Here is a 21,575-nt window from a genome sequence, read left to right as displayed (position 1 = left end):
AGGGTCTCTGCCTACCTCTGGACCTCATAAACACAGACTTGAGAGGAAAAATTTGCCAAAGTTCAATTGCATATCAAAGAAAACCACAGAGCCAGAGAGAGCTCCCTGAGGACCCACACAGCCGCTTTGTCTACTGCCAAGCCATGGCCCCAATGCATGGATACGCCTGTAAGCCAAGAGCCAAAGCCACAAAGTTCCACCAGTTCATTTAGCCTTGGCATTTCAACGTACTGAGGGATCTGTTATTTGGGTTGTTGTCTCATTGTTAAGGGGTAAAAACAGAAACATCCCCGTCATCGGAAAACTGGTTTACTAAATTCACCACCACTACCCCAACCCCACCCCAAACCCTACCGTGAGAATAGTTCCACTGCCTTATGTGACGAAATGGAGCAAATGCCAGCTTTTCCCCACTGGTGAACCCTGATCTCCCTGTGGTGATTCTTTCCCACGGGCTGACTTGGATGGGCCAGTTTCTGATCTTAGGGTAGGTGCAACCCTGTAGCCAATGCCACCAATGCTCAATATGGGCATGGGGTCTATCCATCTCAATCCCTGCCTCTCTAAAATGAAACACTCTTGATAGTTTAATTTCTATTCCAATAGCTTTTCAAATCTTCCCTAACATTTCCCTCCACTAAAATGTACAAACAAAAAGATTCATAACTCCTTCCACGCCTGGAATTTGCTTGTTTCTTCAAACAATGCCCCAAAATGCAGTGACTATAACTTTTCTCCTTGGATGCTATGATGCTTTGACTTCCAAAACATGTCTCCAGATGGAAAGCTACATAGAGGACTTATACAGGAGAATTCTGAAGTCACAAATAGTAGCTTATTTTTGGAGACGTTTCTTTCCTTTAGGTCGACAAATACATGTTGGGCATCTGCTCTCTGCTGGGATTTTTAGGAGTGAGTCAGCCCTGCCTTCTAATTCAGCTGAACACCTAACATAGAGGGAAATGGCAGCAGGTAATTGCACTTACAATCCTGTACAAAGGAAACCCAGAGAGCCACTTTTTCATGGTGGTTGAGAAGAATGTAAAAAAAAAAAAAATGTTATCATCAAGGCCAGGCCACGCAGAAAAAGTAGGGTTTCTTCAAGTGAAGGACATTCCAGGCAGGTATAGCACGAACAAAGGAAGTCAGGCTGGAAGGTCCTAGGCATTACCACACAGTACAAAATCTTACTGGAAACATCTCAATGATAAGTAAATACTAAATTATGAGTAAAGAAAAGGTACTTAGCACTAGGAATACTTATCTGTGCACTCTATTTGAATGTTCAAAATTCATCTTTTACTAGAAGAGCTTTTATTATTTGAAGGACACAGCTTTTTTTTTTTTTTTTTTTAAACAACTTTGCGTTTTTGGAAAATGTGGTCCTTGAGAAAAGACTTATGTAAGGCGGGCAAAGGTCAGTGTCTTAAATTCTGCAGTGGTCAGGATGGAGGCAGACTTCAGAATTCCCATTTTCTGAATTACCATCAGGCCACCCCATCATCTAATCAAACTAGCCCCATGTCTTAGTTTTGAACATTTGAAGATGGAAAGAAACGTGACAGAGCAAAATCTCAGATTCCTTGGCTTTCTCATTCCTTGCGAAATCTACACAAGGCTCACATATCACTCTCCTCTCATTTGGTCAGCATCTGAATTTGTTTGGTTGTCGCGTGAGTGATGAAAACGTAAAAGCTATGCTGATATGTACAGCATGTGGACAACCACTCCCAGGTTCTCTCTGCCCTGAGAATGCCAGAGGTACATGTACACATTCTTATACACCCAAACAGACTCTCGGTCCACTTGTGCTCCACTCAACATCACTAGACACTCGTTTAAAAAATGTAGCATACTGTGCACCGACTTGATGGGAAGCCACAGGCTGAGTTCTCAGACACTGGCCAAGAAGAGATGGGATCCAACCCATCCCCAGACCACAGGAAAAATACTTTCAACCGCAGAGCTGGCTGCAAAATATTCTTTTTGTAGGAAACAAAATGTTTCCAGCCCTAGGAGTTTTTTTCTTTTTCTTTTCTTTTTTTTGGTCCTTTCACTGTTATTGAATAGGAAAAGCAAATGCTTAAGCAAGAGGCCAAGTAAACATCTAAGGAAACCAAAACCAGCCTCCTCCGCTGGGAGAGTGGAACATAGGGTGAATGAGCGGCATGCCGGACAAGCCCTGGGCCTTTAGAAGCTTTGGGGCAAAGGAACCCAGGCGATTCTTCACATGTTTATGACCTCAGTTTAATCCCACTCCACTACAGCTCCACTTATTAACTAAATAGTCTTGGACAAGTTACTTCACTTTTCCAAGCCTCAGTTCCTTAAAGTGTCAAGTATGAATGATAGTATGGATATCATAGGTTACAGAATAAATAAAGCACATGTAGAAGTTAAACAATACCCAGCACATAGTAGGCTTTCAAGAGATAGGATTTGGTGGGGCACCCAGGTGGCTCAGTCGGTTAAGGCTCTCTCTGACTTTGGCTCAGGTCATGATCTCACAGCTCGAGCTGTTAGCTCAGACCCTGGAGCCTGCTTCAGATTCTGCATCTCCCTCTCTCTCTGCCCCTCCCTCAAGCATGCTCACTTGCTCTCTCTCTCTCAAAATAAATAAACATTAAAAACTTTTTTTTTAAAAAAAAAGGAATAGTATTTGGTAAGGTAGGTTCAGTAACTCTTACAGGTCACTGTTTATTTATTTTGAGAGAGAGAGAGAGAGAGAGAGAGAGAGAGCAAGTGGGGGAGGGGCAGAGAGAAAGAGAGACAGAGAATCCCAAGCAGGTTCTGAGCCATCAGCACAGAACCCGACTCAGGGCTCAAACTCACAAAACTGTGAGATCATGACCCGAGCTGAAATCAAGAGCTGGAAACTCAACTGACTGAGCCACCCAGGTACCCTCAAACTATTTTCATGGATTGTTAGAACTCAAGAATTCTAGCTCCCACATTTTATAAATAAGGAAACAGTCCTAGAGAGATGAAAAGGTGTAACCAAATTAGCCAGTAGTAGGCCCAGAGCTAAGACCCAGACTACAAACTAAATGCAGACGGCAAGCAGAGTTAAGGCAACCCACATCACAGAGTACACATATGTTGTTGGTTGGCAGTGGATCTCAGACTCTAGTGTTGCCCAAGAATCACCTGGAAAATGTGTCAAGATGCAGATTCCTAGGTCTACCCCTGGCACTACCGATTTAGTCTGGGAAGGCCAAGGAATCTGAATTTTTAACAAGCTCTGCAGGAGAATTCCAAGAGGTATTCCTCTGTCCTCTGGTCAGAAAGCATTACAGGAGGAAGTCATTGGCCAAATAAATACCTGAGCCAAGTGCTAGGGTTGCATCCTATAGTTAGCACAAACAAATGATGTGGCAAGCCCTACCATAAACAGTGAAGAATATTTTCATTGTACAAAATAGTAAATGAGGTATAACATGACATTGTTTCTTCTTCTGGATCATTAACTATTTTGTAGAAGAGACACCTACAACTCATAGTTGTTTGCCTAAGATCACATATCTAATTAGAGACAAAGTTAGAACTTAATTCTAAAATATCATTATCTTTTTTCACAGTGGAGAATCTCTTCTTTCTAGCTACTTGGAGGTGAATACTGTAGGCTTATGTATGTATGATATGTATGTTATATGCCAGAATCCATGAGTTAATTTTAATCTCTGACATGATAAAAAAAAATCATCTTAGCTTTTTGAGGTGTTCAGATGAACAAGTCCTCTCATATTATTTCTGGGGCTATAATTTATTCCATCGGCTCCCTTGTAGGCTAATGGAAGAAACTTAGTTAGGAGGAAGAGTAACAATGCCATACAATGCTGGACATTTCAGAAACACCAGGAACTATTCACACTGGTGTACACCACCTGCTCCCTTTTCATTACATTCCTACTCTTCTATATAAAACATGTATCTGACCCCAAGGTATATGAAGTTTTGTGCATCATCAGATAACCACGTAAGTGTCCTTGTTACTGGTTCCTGTGCTAAAAAAATTGGGGTGACTTCCTAGACACAGCCCAAATAAATCAATATGTGATTAGATTCGGAGTTATTCTCCAAAGGATGGGGTTTCTGTTGTTCCCTGGAGTGATGGAGCATGTAAGAGTCTCTTAGCAATTTCTGGGGTTTTGCCCCCAAAGACTAGATATGATGGTTACTTTTTTTACTTCTTGGTTCAATACTGAAGGATCTGACAAGGTACACAAGTACAGCTCCTTCACTTCTACTTTCCTCTGATGAATGCTTTAAGACAACAATTATCTTCATTTCCCAAGAGACCCTTCCGAAAGTTGTTATGAAATGCGGTCAATATAGCAAAGTGAAGCCACGGCCTGTTTGAAGAAAATCAGTAATGTACTCTGCAGTTGGATAATGCCTATTGTCTCAGAATCTCAGAATGCTCAAACTGGAACATTACTTAATTGGTAATAGTGGCCTTAGAAAAGATTTATTATGATTTAGACCAATCTTACAACTATTGTTGGCCAAAGAATTCTCCTCATAGAATCTGAGGTGAATCGGAATTAGAATCCAAATACACAGCTAACCATTGAGCATCCTTGCCCTCCTGGAGAGAATTCTGGCCTTTGGAGCTACTCCTCTGCTCCATGTCATCATTGCATTCAGAAGTTGCCAACTTCTCTGCCACCATGTGAACTCATTAAAGGATGGGAGTCTGCCATACGTTCAACAAGGGAGGACCAGGGTCTTGATGTGTATGTACAGACCCCAGAACATTTCAACACACCTCTTATAGAGGAGATTCTGTTGATTTCAACCCCCCCCCCCTTCCAAGCATATTTCCAGCCATTAAAATGTTTCCTGAGCTTAGATACAAGTGGAAAGTTTTGGAAAATCCCACAGGAAGGAGACTGGGCCAAGAGAACTCCTTTTCTCATGCCATTCAGGAAGCACTGAACAAAATGTTTGCCCTCCAAGACAACTCGGCCCAGGAACCCAACTCTCGGGGCTGGAGAATCATGGTAGGCAGAAGAGCTCTTTGGGGAACAGGGGCAATAGAAAGTATTTGGGTTCTTATATTAACCATGTGCCAACCACAGAGCTTACATAGAGTGTACCAAAGTCCATCAGACAAACAGGACTCATCCCATGTAGTTTAAGAGAGAGAATTTAATGTTGGAAACTAGTTACAAATGTGTTGGAAGAGCCGAAAGGAAAACAGGGGCAGTGAGGCAACCCAGACACTGGCAGCAGTAGGAAGCCATCATCATCTTTAGAGCTGGAGGAGCAAGGGAAGAGGTGCTGTTACTAGAGCTCAGAGAATGAAACTGCCCAACTCCAGCTCTTTGTGGAGCTGGAACCACACAAATGTAACTAGTGTTACTGCCTGAGACACCACTGGAAGCAGAGAGAGGGAGGCAGAAATACATGGCTTCTCCCATACTTCTGCCCTCTACCCTCTCTCCAGGGCCCCAAACTAAGTAAAATCAATGGAAAGGGAGCCTGGGAAATACAGATTGCAGGATCAGTTCCCTGTGGTACCAAGCAGAGCAGGGGAAAGGCAGGGAGGGGATCTGAGCAAAGAAGCAATTGACTGGCATGGCCCACTAAGGAATAGATTCCTGATCCCCAATTTGTAAATGGGGATCTTTTAGAAAACCTTGAAGCATAAACTGGTGGTCCTCCAAATTAGTTAGTGTTCCACACGCTTGGACTTTAAATTTGCCAGAATTCACTGGAGACGAAGACACAGTGGATGGATAATAAGGCCTTCTATGGATAATAGGGCCTTCTCCTCTCTGAGCTCAGAGGCTTCATGCAAATAGTTTACACCTTTCTCTTTCCCCTGCAGGTGTTTCCAAACTTCATTTTTCACACATTCTGATGACCATTGTCTTTTTGTAGAAGTCAGGTTCTAAAAGTAGGAAATAGTGCTGAGGGTGGAGAAGAGAATGATGGTCTGGAAGCAATGGTGGGGGGGCGTGTATAGGGAAGGAGAAAATTTTGACTCAAGATTCTCCACAATTATAAGAAATCTCTTCTGATCTCCAAGCTAATCGCTGATAGCACTCATTGAGGTCTGGAAGGAAGAGTGGAAGCAGCCACACTATCACATAAAGCAAGGCCAGCTCTTCTCTCCCTCCCAGGCCTGCTCATTCTCCTGCACTAGCCCATTCAGTGGGTGATAACCTCATCTACTCACATCAGAAACAACCCCACCTTCCAGATCCTCTCTCTCTGTGCTTAAGTGCTACTGACCTTGCCTCCTGACCATCTCATATCTCTTCCTTCTTCTCCATCTCAGTGGCCACTGCTTTGGTTCAGGTCCTCATTTCCCTGCATCCTATTTCAAACCCATATGGTAAACTTCTGCCTGAGAGAGCATTGTAACATACAGACCTGATGTCATAGCCCGGCTGAGAGTCTCTCAATGGGACTTCTGAGAGCCTTCAGGGTCAAGTCTGATTTCTCCTACCTTTCTTTGCTTTGCCTTTATATACAGACTCCATTTCTCCACACCTACCCATTGTACAGACACTCATAACCCTCCTCAGTAGCACTAAAGAAGGACCATTTACAGTTCCCACCCCAAAGCCTTTGTTCATATTGTTTTTTTTTTTTTAATTTTTTTTCAACGTTTTTTATTTATTTTTGGACAGAGAGAGACAGAGCATGAACGGGGGAGGGGCAGAGAGAGAGGGAGACACAGAATCGGAAACAGGCTCCAGGCTCCGAGCCATCAGCCCAGAGCCTGACGCGGGGCTCGAACTCACGGACCGCGAGATCGTGACCTGGCTGAAGTCGGACGCTTAACCGACTGCGCCACCCAGGCGCCCCTGTTCATATTGTTTTATCAGCCTCCTTACCCATCTTCTGGTAAATCCTGATACACTGTCCAAGTGTTACTTCAAACATTATAATCTCCTCTGAATCCTTCCCTGATCAGGCTTTCCCTGCTAAGAATGCTGACCATCCTAACTAATAGTGATGCCCACACTATACTCTGTCACAATTCCCTCAAAACCTTCCTGTATGTATTTGTATGTCTTTCTCTCTCAAATATGTATTCTCCTTCTGCTACGGTTCTTCAAGGCAGGAAACTGGGCTTTGACCTCATATTCCCAGAATTTGGCACACCTATCTACCCAGAAAAGATTTGAAGGTAGAAAAAGAGGAGGGAAGGATGGAAGGAAAAGGGAGTGGCCAATACAAAGAAAACTTAATGGTCTAGTCTAGATGAAAATACAAGAGTTGTAAGAGGATCTATGTCTATGGTTAGAGCATACACAAAGGACTATTACTATAATTACAGTTTTTAGAAGATTTATTGTAAAGATTTTAAGCTGTAACATATACCATCTCTTAATTGAGGAAAAATATTAGATTTTTTGAAGATGAAAAAAGTGACCAAGACTTCACAGATGCTGTAGCAGTCATTTAGCCAACTTATTTCAGTGGGTTTTCTTTGAAAATACTTGGCCTTTGGACAAAATTACACAACATGTAATGAGACCCCCTATGCACGGGGGTCCCAGAGACAACAAAAGATTTTGGTAGAAATGCCTGCTGTTTAATTTAAACTGAGATTAGTGGTGGTTCCTGAGCCAGACTGGCCTTCTCAAGCCAACAGGATCAAATGCTAAGATTCTGAGCAAAGCCAATCACAGGGATCTTGGAGCAAAGTCTAAATGAGAAAAGGGAAGAGGGAGGTATAAAAAGGTAAGGCTAGTGCCAGGATGGGGTCATAAGTAGGAAATGGAGATCAGTCACAAAGAAGAGCCTAATACTCCAGTGCATGGTCAGTATAGCAGAGTATTTATGGAGAGAATACTCTACAAATAGCTATAAATAAGGGAGAGCAGCTTGGTATAGGGAGGCTATTGAAAGGTTAGATGCTTACAACCCTGTTAGAGAACATAGAACTGCCAGAGTTTCCCATTCCAAGGGACACTGACTGAATCTTCATTAGGGTGCTGGGATAATACTCTCAAAGAAGAACACACAACTTTGAAAAAAAGTTAAAGGTAAACCATGAAATTGATTACTACGTGGGGAAAGGGACTTTGCAAGGAGAGAATAAAGGTATAAATATCATTTATATGTCATTCTGCATCATCCATGAGGAAGAGATATCTCTACAGGGTGCACCACGGTACCTCCAGGGCCCTGCAGGTTCTCACTTGAGGAGACCAGGAATGGGTAGGCACAGGTCTGTCCCCACTGTGGGCAAGACTCCACAGAGACCTTTTCTTTCTGCTTTGATAATAAATACAAGACATTGAAGCCAAACCCAGAACATGGAAAAGATGCTGGCTGGAAAGGCCAGAACTTGGAAGTTGAGGGAGGAAGGACCAATATTTCCCCTGACTAAATGGGAAGATTCAGAGGACCATGTCCCATGTAGCTCATTCTTCCTCAGGAGTATTCTGTTGCCACACAGAACAACATTGTTACAGTAAATAACTGACGATTACTTAACAGAGATAGAAAAAGCTCTCTCAAGGCAATGACTCATTGCACTCTTTGAGAGAAGCATTCCACCTAGTGCAACCACTGAAGGTGGCCACACCACAGTGGTTAAATGGAGAAAATTTCTGCAAGTAATTCCAAGCAGCAGGCATTAATAACCTTACTTTAACGTGGGACTCAGTATATGATAAGAGTTAAGAACCCAGGAATGCAGGGGAGGGAGTGTATGTATGTTCATAGGGGATAGGGGATCCTTAGAAGTCATGTGATTCAGAGCAATTTTTTTGAAGTTTATAAACTTCAATGTACTCATCTATGAAGGATGCCTAGAAATATATGGCTCATAGGGTAGTTGTGAGGCTTGAACAAGAAAATGCCCAGAATGCACTTAGCAGAGTAGTCGGCATGAAGGAAACTCTCAGTAAATGGTTAGGTAGACAGAGCAGAGAAATGAGAAATCCAGGGCTGTAGGGGCTTTGGGTGATATGTTCTTAATGCTTCCCAGATATACCAGGTGCCTCTGTTCTAACTTTTTAAGGTTTATAACAATGAACCTCGTTCTAGAGGTTTGACATTCAGAGAATTCTGTTACTTAGAGTCACGGATCATAATCCCAGCTCAATCTCTCCTTGCCAATTCTGAGTTAAGGATTCAGCAAGTAGGCGGTGGGGTACAGCCACTGTAGCTTGGCTCTCTAAAGGTGTTCTCAAAATCATAGTCCCTTTGGTAACAATAAAACAAGGGTCCAAGACTCAAGCACACATGCTCTTTGTCCTAGATGCCAGAATTCTTAAGCTCTGCCAAGTCAAGAAGGGAAACTTTCAGAAAGATACCCTCTGTGGAAAATGTCTGCTTCAAACATTTGAACTCAAAGGCAGTTGCCAGGGGCCATTGATTTAAAAATCCATGGAAGGTTATGGGGTGGGAGGCAGGGAGAAAGTGTGGAGGGAAGAGCAACAAGGCAGGAGGAAGGTTGAGGGAAGGAAAGACTGAATACGTCAATTCTATGGTAACTGAAAATTCCAAATTATTTACAGCAGCAGAAATTAGGAAAGCTCAATCATTTATATGGCAGTTGACAACCAATCATGCATTAGATAATGTTTAGCATATCATAAAATGTTATGATAACATAATCAGACTTACCAAATTCAAACAATTCTAGAGGTATATTTGATTTGTTTTTCCTCACACCTCCATCGTGTAAATCCTTTGTCTGCTTCCCATCCCCCTACACCTAATTTCGAAAGCCATTACAATTTTGGAAGGGTCTGAAGCCCCACCGCACCTACTGCCCCAATCAGGTTGAAACACAAACCAGCATTGTACCATGTTATGACCCTCTTAGCCACAGCAGACCCTGGGGAGAAGCAGAGACCACAGGCCCGGGCAGTGCACCGCTTGAGCGAGCATACTCCCCTGGCAACAGCAACCACATGACGAATTCTCCAAGCTGGATCTGCTTCAGCCACATGTGTGACAAGCTGTGCTATTCAAATCACACACACAGACAGGGCAAGGAGCAGTACTGAATCACAGTCACATGCCAGGAGGATTTCTCAGCCAAATAATGGCAAGAGCAAGAGGAAAGAAAGCAAGAAGCAGCTCATCATCGCCTTCCTAATGTCCCTGGCCCCAGGGTGGGAGGTGCTGTTCTAATATGTAATTCAGTAAGCTTTGGAGGTAAGCTAAATGACATTCTAGATCCAGTCATCCTTGGGGAAAAATTGGCGAGGAAGATAATAAGGACCATTCATTGCAAGCCAGAAGAATCATCACTAAGGCAAGGCCTCACTTTCCAGCACTTCATTTGATTCCTAAATTAAAAAAAAAGAAAAAGTGCCTACATCTCAGAGGACATGGTATAGCAAAAAGACTTAAGCCTGGAAGTTAAACAGACTTGGTTTCAAATCTTGATACTACTACTGAATACAAGTTATTTATCCTCTTTGCTCAGTTTCTCTATTTGTAAAAAGGAGACTATACCATCTATGTTAAAGGCTTGTTGGGTCAGTGCAAATAATGCATGTAAAAAGATCAAACATGATGCCTGCAACCATCAGTAAGCAATAAAGACTAACCCCCTTCCCTTCTGAGACAATGAAAAGGGCTTTACATTAGTGTTGACTGGAGCACTGGGTCTGAGCAAGGATGCTCTTCACTACCAAACTGTGGGACCCTGAGATGGCAGGAAACAGGTCTCCACATGGCTGCCTCCTTCCCTCTGTTCCACTTTGACTTTCGCAAAATAAAGATGAAAAGGTTAAAAAATATGATAATCACAAAGCTTCTCTCATGCCAAGAAGACCAGGCAAACAAAAGACCAGAAAACTCCAAGCTTCCCAAGCCATCATATGCCTTTAGCCTATGAGATAGGCAACATGAAGCTCAAGACTAAGGGTGACCCTCCATGAGCACAAGTGACCATTTGTGGGAGAGGGGCAGAGAAGACAGCCTTGTTTGCAGGATGTTGTCTATAAAGAGTCATTCAGCTGGGAAGTCCACACTCACTGTGAAGTCCAACTCAGAAAAAGTCAAGTATTCACATGTCTGGACCAAAGAGCTTAAAATGCTGACTTTCATCTGGTAATTCATCGCAATGTGGGGTGGGATGATGCCTTTATATATATATATGTATATATATACATATATATATATATGTATTTTTTTTTTTTTTGCAGAATTCTGTAGAACCTCTTTATAAGCCACTGAAAGTTTTAGAGGATATAAATACCACTTTGCCTGCAAACCCAGTAATTTGATTGGGCTAGGGGACATTTTTGCCCAAAGTTTTCCTATTAAAAGTCAGCACAGTAAAGTGAAAATAGCAACAGATTAGGAATTAGGAGAATTTAATTCCAGTTCCATTTCTGCCACTTATTACTTGTGTAACCCTGAATAAATCACTTAACCTCAAATTGCTTACCCCCATCTGTAAAATGAAATGGCTAGAATACAGTGTGGTTCTGAGGACCACCCTTGTGAGAATCACCGGAAGTGCTTGCTCTTGCTGAAGGGTCACTGGGGCAGGGCCTAGGAAGCATCATTAACAAACACCTGTGATTCTTAAGCTTGCTGTGGTTGAACATCACTGGATAAGATCATCTCTAGGAGGCAATCTCAGATGGAACATTGTTGTATCCTAAATGCCTTTGTTCTAAGTGAAAGCACTGGTTCATTTGTAAATCAGTTCATAGTTTATGTAGCTCTTAAATTCTTCTCTCCCCTTTGCTTTTCCTAACCAAAGATGTTGCCCCATTTTCTTCTCAGTCATAGCTAACCAAAGCCAAAATACAACATCCTGTCCAACCTTCATTCTCAAATGAGCCAAATGCATTTCAGTGTCCTTGACTCCCAGGTCACTGCCTTGTCCAAGAGATCTCATAGCTATTTCCTATGTTGTTTCCCAACTGAAAACACTTCTCTTCCCTAGCCGACAACAAGGTCTTCAGTTTGGTTCCAAAGCCCTGTGTCTCTTTCACTTCCTGCAACAGCTGAGATTTCTCTGGAAATCTCTCATTCACATATTTGCCCTGGTTTACTTACTTAGGGAGTTAGAGCTGGAAGGGTCACTGCATAAGGGGATTTGGTACCAGACAGTGTGTAAAAATAAAACTAGTCAGAGCTAGAGGAGAATGACAGAGGTGATAAAATACTGGTAAGATGAGTGGCTCAATAAAGGGAAAGATGCCTAAACACTCTGCGAGTGGATCAGTCACTCAGCCCCTGATGGTCAGAGATGGTGATCCTCAAAGAGAGAAGGGCATGTGGTAATTCCTCCATGAAAGCAAATATATTTGATTTACAGTACTATTCTTTATTCATAGATAATGTCTTTTCTATTTTTTTTTTTTTTTTTTTTTTGGTGTGCAAGTAGCTTTTCCTTTTTGAAATGATGATAACACTTAATTTTGTAACTCCACTTGCTAAAAAATGACATTAAAAACCCCATGATGGTCTCCCGCCTTGTTTTGTTTTGATTTTGATTTTAATTTTTCTTGACTCCATGTGGCTCAAAATCTCCTAGGAAAAACTGACTTTGCCCCTCAGCAAAGGTACATTGTCTATCATGGCCAAGGGAGACCCCCATCAGAAACATGGCAGCAACTGTACTAATGAATTTATAACTGTCAATTTCCAATGGAACCCCTTCAAGGGAAAGTTTTATCTACTTGAGCCCATTCAGAGGTAGTGATATTTTTGAGTACGTTGAGTTTTTCCAGAGGGAGTCCAATGAAGTTTGGGTTTTTTTGTAGGTGGTGGGAGAGGCATTGATATTCCTATCTTAAATGTGGAGACAGAACCAGGAAGTGTCCCCTTGGGTGTCTATGTTGTCCTTTCTCAGATGGAGCTTGTCTTTATGCTCTGAGTCTTAGCTCACTGCATTCATTTGCTGTTACTGCATAATTTCAGGTAGGATTTCCTCAGATTTTAATATATTTGCCTGGTGACCTGAAAAAAAAGAGTCCTTTTAAAAGTCACCATTCTGGGTTCTGCTTTTGTACATTTTCCCAATCTGTTCAATACCTGTTAGAGCACTTCTGATGGAAGAGTGTGGGCAGGGGTTAGATTTCACACTTGAGCAGCTCTGAAAAGGGATGGAACATTTATACCCAAGGCAATGTACCTGGCTGGGATTCTATGTTCCTTTTGCTATTTCTGCAGACATTTATGCTTAAAAAGAAATTTCTCCCACCCCTGCAGCCAAACCTCTCCTCTGGTTGGATACACACACACACACACACACACACACACACACACACACACGTGCGTCTCCTGCCCTCCATGTCCTCCTTGCCTAAAAACAGCAGACAGGCTGAGATAGAAATAGAACAAACACAATGACCTGGAACCATTTTACAACGAGAAATGAATAACCATTTCACTCATTTTTGAGTGAGGGCAACTAAGCCTGAGTTCCTCTGGAGGAATCTGCAAGTAGTGAGACGTAAAACTGATTCCATGAGGTAAAACATCCTCTTCAATGTCTTTCTCTGGGTGAATACGATTGTATGCGTGACATTCTTGCCCCAAACCTACACTTCACCTTATCTGGGAGAAAAGATTTCTCATCTCTTTAGTTAGTCAGCCCTCCAATAAGCCTATCCAAGCACAGATAGCAGAACTCATGACTTGTGGAAGATGGCAACAAAGATTTCTTATCCTTTCCCTCAGCCAAAGACCCCATGCTGCCTGTTCCCTTAAAGCAGCTGTGGAACCCCTCTCCCTCACTCAGTCTGGGTCCGTGTTTAGGGCTCTGGTTTGCTTACACAGTGGAATATTCCAACTAGGATTTCAAAGGAAGCCTGGCTACCACTCTCCCAGAGCTGGTTCAGTGCCCTGGAAGAAGTAGGTTGGTTCCACAAAAAGATATTCCTATATTCAGTCTTTGTACAGCACTTCTTTATAAGTATCTGCTATAATCGTCAAGGTCTGATGCCAACCTTTTTAACTGACAAACACTGGCACTTTAAGGGAACTATTAAGCTGCATAACTCAATTCTTATGGGGAAGAGTGATTCCAAATAAGCTATATGGCTTTCTTCCTTAAGACCGGGTTCATGCATAGATAGGAGTTTCTCTCTCTCTCTCTCTGATTTTCAAAATAAATGTATTGAATGTATAAGTGTCAAGCATTGTTCTGCCTCTGAGGGTACACAAATAAGATTCAGTCACAGCGCTCAAGGGGTTGGCAATCTGGGTTTCGCTCATGCAAGAACAGAGACAAGTACTAAGTGCAGTTTGCAGTGGGCAAAACTGAGGGAAAGGGGGCTGATTAAGGCTGGGTGTCAGGAAGTCTTCACAGCGATGGTGTTTGAGTCTTTTAAAACACAAAACGGATACTGAGAGAAGAATTATATCACCAGGAAGGGGACACGAAATACTTCCAAGATGCAAAACAACCTGGGACCTTGAGGAAAACCTAAGGATTCCAGTAGGGATCAGGAGCCTGAGTAGTATTATTGGTCTTGTCAACAATTTACTGGGTACTTTAGGCTCTTCCCCCAAGTGTTCTTCTTTATTTTTTTTTAAGTTTACTTATTTTGAGAGAGAGACAGCATGAGCAGAGGAAGGGCAGAGAGAGAGAGAGAGAGAGAGAGAGAGAGAGAGAATCCCAAGCAGGCTCCACACTGTCAGTGTAGAGGGCTCCAACTCATGAAACCATGAGATCATGACCTGAGGGGAAACTGAGAGTCGGACACTTAACTGACTGAGCCACCCAGGTGCCCCTTCCTCAAGTGTTCTTTAACTTCCAGGTGACTGCTAAATAAAGGATGAAAATATTATTATAAAATCCTTTTAAATAATATGAATAAGTCACCTCTTCCCCCTTCGTTGAAATGAGAGTCATAATATTTCATCAAGAGGGTGTGAAGCTTTAGTTGGGATTAATTTACTTCATTACTTCTTCCAGGGCACTGAAAAATTTGTATAATCCCCATATGTGGTTTGTAGGAATGGACTTCATGATGATTTGATGAGAAATAGTATGAACATTTCATCAAGTTTTTCATCTTCTTTTCAAGTATTAGCACCCTTACTTCAGCTTTTGCAGCCCCTCATGGCAGCCCGCGTGGTCACTGCAAGCGCCTCCTGAAGGAAGGTCTCAGCCCATCCGTTGTGCATGCTGTGGCCTCAACAACCCCCACAGAACCTTCTCTGCAGTGGGGCCCGCCCTCTCCTCCAAGCTCAACGAACTCATCATGCCCTGCGGCATGTACCATTCACACGTTCACCTCTTTCCCCAGTAGACTGTGAACAACTTCAGGGCATCAACTTACTCCTATTTTGAATCTCTGGCATCTTACATGGTGACTAGTGAATGAGGTGTCAAGTGAATGAGGGCACAGACCCTCTGCTCTTGTGACAGGGCCAAACCCAACCTGTGCCTTCTGAATGTGTGATTTGCTTTCTTTTGCTGTTCCTCTTCACCCCAAATCTTCCCTTTCTTTTCTCTGTAACAGACATTTATCTATTTAAGGCGCCGGTTTTCAGCCTTGGCTGCACAGTAGAATCCACTTGAGAGAGCTTTACAAATAAATAGTTGTGCCCAGCCCCATCGGCACAGATTTTGATTTAATTGGTCAGGGTGGGGTTCTGGTGTTGGTATTTTGTAAATGCTCCCGTGATGAGTCTAAAGTGCAGCCAGGCTTGAGAAATACTGATTTAAAGTGATACTCAAGCCCCACCACCTTCTAAAAAGACTAATGTGCCTCTGATGAGTTTACCTTGCTCTGGATTCAAAGCAGGTACCATTTTCACCACTTATTAGGTAACAAATCAAACACTGCCTTGTGACAGTACTTCGATATTAGTTTGTTCTTGAACTCCTGCACTTCGTTTTGATTGTTTATGAGTGTTCACACATGTATCAGCTCTCATACGAGACCAGAAGGACCTTGAAGGCAGGAACTGTGTCTTCTCCTTCTTTGCATCCCCATGCCATGTACATGGTGGACCAGAAACATATTTTTGATTATTAAAAAAAAAAAAAACCAACTCAAAATACTAAAAGAGAAAAAAAACCTAGTAGAAGCCACTTTAATTCTACTTTAAAGATATGTCTTTGGTAAGAATAAAAATGTTGCAAAAAGGGTGGGGCAGGATTGAAGCAGACTCGAAAAAGAGTAAATAAAAGTCAAATGGAAAAAAAACTAAATTAGTCCAAAAGAAAATGTTTCCCAGTTTCTTAAGAGGGTTTTTGCAAACACTGAAGCAGAATAAACAAGAGAATTAACTCGGCTTGTGCCCTGATAAGGAGATTTCTTTTTTGGTTATATAATTTTACAAAGTTTCCAGGGTGTAAAGAAAATAATCAGCCAGGGAGGACTCCTTCCCTTGGACTTTACAATTCAGCTCTTGGTTTAATCGGCTCGAAGAGCTGCTCAGTTTGACCTGACCTCCTTCCAGCCCTGTGATCTCAGACTAAGCCTCACATTCAAGAGCCCTGGTGTAGAGCTCAATGTCATAGAAACGGGATAAAACATAATCCTCATTCCGTGTCCTTGATCCCTTGGTGTAGTGGCCTCTGTGCATTGGTGGGGGTTGGGAGAGCTATGCCTGGTATCTTCTCCTAGTGGTTGGTGTTCCATAGATCTGCCAATGCTAGAATGATCTAAGCATGTTCCCCTACTAAGTAGTGTTTTAAGGAAGTACTATTTGGAACAATTGCCTTAAAGACTACTTTAAGCCACTGTTTTGTGCACAGATCCCAGAAAAGGTTTATCTTCATATGGCTTCTCTACTTTGTCATGAAGTAAGACTACAGGAAAGGCTCAGTGTCTCATAATGCACACCTTCTACTAATGCAATATAAGTTCTTCAGAGAGAGAGAGATGTTTTCTATATCAAATTTTATCCTAGTTATTAGGCCACAAATTGAAGGACTGGTCCCCAAAGGCATGCACATTTCTAGAGATTGATTAAGTATAAGTTCTCTTGCCTGGGTTGGCCATTTTAATGCTGGTCATATTTTACTTTGCTACAGCATTTTATTATATTTTACTGTTTTATGTACATATTTTACTAATTTGTGTGTGAAAACGTCATCCAAAAGCATTTAACTCTGCTCTTGATTGATCAGCAATGAAAGTAACATGTTGTTCTTTGTAGATTAAGATAATACCACTGACTCATTTGATAGGATATAAGTTGATAGACTGTCACTGATCCATCCATGCTGTGCTCCTCGTTCTTGTGACTAGTAGCTTGTATTTGACCTCATGAGCCAAGAACCGAGGGCCACCAAAACTCTGCAGTTACTAAAGAGACATAAAATAATAGCATTTGTCCTACCAGCCACTTCCTGTTGACATTAAAAACATGGAAATGACTGGTTAATTTATTAAAACAAAAGGAAAAGAAAAATATGGATCTAGCTTCTTTATTTACTAATAAATGCTAGCTAGAATTGGTAAAAACAGGATCTGGGAGCCTGGAATCCATGATTCCACATATAATAGACTACATCACAAAATCAATGTATGACATCTAAAACCTAAAAGAGAGATAAACTACACATTGTCAAGGAGAGGAGTTAAAGATCCATGAAAATGAATGGATTTAACACTGATTCACAAGGACTTTCGCTTCCTCAAATAAGAATGCAGGTAGTAGTGCTTGACAATCCTTAATGATATCCCTGATAGCTGCAAACGGGGTCTATTTAACATAATTTATAACATAGGGTACAAACCAAAGGTCATTAGGTTCCACAGGAACATCCTTGGATATGTTCCACTGAAAAGAGAAGTAATGGATTCAGAACCCAGGATACTTGAATCATCGGGGAAAAGGTATCACTGAGGTAATGAGCACGCCAGGGCCTGAAAACTTAAGAATGTTTCCCTAAATGAAAACAAGCAGCTCCATCTTCTCAGAACATGGCTGACTCAATCATCAAGCTGGAATGTTATTTACACAGTCCCAAGCAAACCAAGAAGAATCCTCTGGTCTGTAACCGAGGGCACTTGGAAAGTTAGGTCTGGAACAGGCAAAGGCTCAGGTCTGTTTCTGATGATTCCTGACTCCTTGAAAGAGAGCCAATTTACCTAATGCAGGTAAAGGGCAACAACTCCCTGCCACCTCCCCCAGAAAGGACCACCAGCGTGATATTTCATGCTTCTTTAGTTAATAACTTGGATTGTAATATAATCAGCAAGATGGGCAAATCTGGGTTCTGAATTTTGCCCCATCCAGCAAATCATAACAATCACCCTGTCTTCTTCCTCCTCCTGCTTGTGGGAGAGGTCATGCTAGAACCTGGTCTACACAATAGAGTAAAGCTGCTGTTAGACACTGGGAAAAATAAGTTCCCTAATTATGAAATATTTGAGCAAAGGGGTCAGACTGTGGTGTCGCTTCCTTCAGAGTAAAAAGAGAAGATTAAGAACAGGGTAGAAAGTAACCTTTCTGGATGGAAGGTAGGGAAATCTTACTTGAGGCCAGGATAGAAACCCTAGATAGGGAGCTCTGAGAGAGCTATCATCCTTTTGGGGGTCTCTCTAGCATCCTTCAGTACTGGAACCTACTGGTTTAGGAGTTAATGCACAAACAACTAGGGTCTGGGGAATGGTTTAATCATGTGGCAGAATCTGTCTGGCCTACAGTTTTCAAACATACTAACCTCAAGAAAAAGCACCATCACTATTTAATTTGTACACAAATTATCTAGTCCTCAACAAACACCAGCTAAGTAAAATGATCATTCACCTTTTAGAGATGGAGAGTTTGAGACCCCTAGAGGGGTGGACCTTGGTCACTTACAAGCCACTGGCAAATATCAGGAGGCATGTTAACTCAATGGGCTCTGTTTTTAGACATGGTTTCCTGTGAGTGGCTTCTTTCCCACTTCATTGTAACTGCTATCTTTACCTACCCCTGACAGTGTTGGCCCAGGACAGACAACGTGGCCAGTGCTTTCAGAAGATGAACACTCATATTGCTAAGTACATCTTGTTGTCTGACCTTGACAGTCAGAATACATTGCCAGAGCACTCACCTGTCTTCTCTCTGAACCAAGGTACTGGAAAATCAGCCGGGTGTTCACACTGTGACTCCAGGTGTTTCCTAGGGCAGCCGTCACACAGCTGGATCCAGAAGGGCCTGAAATGAAACAGGGCAAAGCCATGACTATGAATGCCCTTTCTTGTAATGGTGTTTCACATAAACAAAAGTCCAGTCATTGCTCATTGCTTAGAGACGACTGGGGGGCTCAGTTCATTGCCACAAAAGTTGACAAATTAGAGAAGAAGGAGAGGGGTTAAGGGACATGAGACTAAAAATAAAAACCAGCATGAATTTCCTTCAGCCTCAGCGAAAGCGACCACCACTGGGCTAAAAGATAACAGAGTTATATATCAGTAAGAGATTGCATGCAAGGCAGCTTGGAGCCATTGCTAGTAATAAATCGAGCCACTCAACATCCACAGTAAAAAGGCATAATGCTACTACATAGAATAAGAGCCAGTTATGAAATAGTCTTAGTTTAACAGAGTTGTAAGACTTTTTTAGCTTGATAAGAGTCTTAACTCAATTTTCCTAATCAATGTAGAAATGGTGGAATATGTGTATAAAATTCCTTTGTCCTTCCAACCCCTGCACACACACACCCAGAAGAGAACTCTGGAAGATCTAACCATTTCATGTCTCATCTGTTTTAGACATCCTTATCCCCAGAGAAACATTTTTTCACCTTCTAAGACTTTCCTATAAAGGGGAGGAGCTGAAGTATTCATCTGAGTTTCTAGTCTACTCCAGGTTGAGCTTCAGCTACCTTACATCTCCAGAGCTTCGCGGATCTCTCTTGATGTCACCAGAAACTATTCCTGCTCTCCTCCTCTTGTTCCTCCTCAGAGGCAGGCTCATGAGTCCCACCACTTAGAAGCCAGGCCCCCATCATATCTGGCACATCTTGAGGTCTCCTCTGAATTCCTGTGCCCACTTTGGCCCTGGGCCATGGGAGGAATCTTAGCCCTAGGGGGGCAGAGTGAGACATTCAGTTTGCCTTATATCCACAAGATGCCATATCTTTTAAATGAGGAGACTAAGAACAAAGAGGCTGAAGTCCACTGAATTAGCTAAATCCACACGAAGTCTTGAGCTTCTCATTCATTGCCTGCTTACTGTATCATTTGATTTTCACCTCTCAGTCTGGAGTAGGAATTGGTCTTCTTTTCTGGATCAGTCATCTTTCAGGGTGGTTTTATCAACTTTGCATGGCCTAACACTCCTGAGCCCAAATATTATGGCAGATGAAGGCGGGTCTGTGGTTCTAGGCTGGAGGTGATTTTGTTGGCAATATCTAAGTGGAAGAGCTACTGGCATCTAGAGGGCAGAGGCTGGCGATGTTGCCAAACACCCTGTAAGACAGAGGACAGGCCCCCATAACAGAGAGGTATCCATCCCCAAACATAATAGTGCTGAAATTGAAAGCCCCTGGGTTAGATAACACCAACCATACATTTTCTCCGGTTCAAGCAGGCACAGGAATGACTTAGATAGAAATCAATGACTGGGACCTCAACAAGCCTGGGAGTTTCAGAATGAAGAATTTAGCATAGGAAAGAACAAAGTTTAGGGTGACCTTGCTTCATTATGCACATAATTTAAAACATATACAAATTTATTTGGAAAACACACGATCTAGACTGTGCTCATGTGACCACATCACTCCCTTACCTAAACTCCAGCAGCAGCCCGCTGTACTGAGGAGAAATACTAACTCCTGAACAATGCATCCAGGGCACTTTGTCATCTGCGTCTGTGTCTCTCTCTGGCCCCATTTCTCTAAGCATTCTCACTGGGTGGTCTCCCGTAACCTCCTGACTTCTCTGTCCCCATTATCCTTGACCTCTTGTTGGCAGTTGATAAAGCTTCCCCCTCCTTTGGCATACTGCTTCTACTGGACCAAGTGGAGTATTCTTTTCCTTCTCTGCTACTCTTCTCTCTCTCTTCCTAGTTGTGGGGGGACCTCAGGGGATGGGCCATGACAAATTTTTCTCCTACCACCTAAGTGCCTTCAGTGGCTAGGAAGGTAATGTGCATTAATAAAGAGGCCAGGTGTTTGCATCTTAAAATACAGGAATTCTTTACTACCACAAAGTGATACACTCTCTCTTCCATTCTTCTTGAAATACACAATCCTCTCATCTTTCATTTTCCCCAGTTTGACAGAGACGTATTAACAGAGAAATACTTTCTCTTATAAGAAAACCAACCCTGCAAAGGCAATAGCAACTGATTGTTCCTTTCTTTTTTGCATTTTTGTAAAACAGCTTTTTTGAGATAATTCACACATCATGCAATCCACCCAAAGTGTACAGTTCAATGGTTTTTACTATATTCGCAGTTGTTCAAGCATCACTACAATCAACTTTAGAACACTTCATTGCCTCAAAAAGAAAGCCCATACCCCTTAACTATATAAGCCTCAAGCCCCTCTTTCCTCTCCCTCAGCCCTAGGTGACCATTACTCTGCTTTGTGCTTAATATTAAGTATCAGGAGATGATGGGGAGTAGAGGAGACTGTGGTGAATGAGACAATCCATCCATGACCTCAAGGCTGCAGACCCTGTCTCGCTCTAGCTATTATTATCATGTGACAATATGAGTTCATAGTCAGC

General features: G+C 42.3%; 1 protein-coding gene across 4 annotated transcripts in view; it reads right to left on the bottom strand.

Moving 5' to 3' along the window:
- RAD51B (RAD51 paralog B) overlaps window positions 1-21,575 on the bottom strand; it is a 641,492-nt gene that overhangs the window by 102,665 nt on the left and 517,252 nt on the right. For all 4 annotated transcript variants that reach the window (XM_081795951.1, XM_081795950.1, XM_060620127.2 and 1 more), the window contains one exon: window positions 18,953-19,056. In XM_081795951.1, the coding sequence (XP_081652077.1) occupies window positions 18,953-19,056 (104 nt within the window). The remainder of the gene's footprint in view (window positions 1-18,952; window positions 19,057-21,575) is intronic.

The sequence above is a fragment of the Panthera onca genome, chromosome B3 (genome assembly GCF_046562875.1).
Source record: "Panthera onca isolate mPanOnc1 chromosome B3, mPanOnc1 haplotype 2, whole genome shotgun sequence".
In the NCBI taxonomy this organism is placed as follows: domain Eukaryota; kingdom Metazoa; phylum Chordata; class Mammalia; order Carnivora; family Felidae; genus Panthera; species Panthera onca.
The sequence above is the reverse complement of the archived record's forward strand: the minus strand, read 5'-3'. Positions and strand labels throughout refer to the sequence as shown.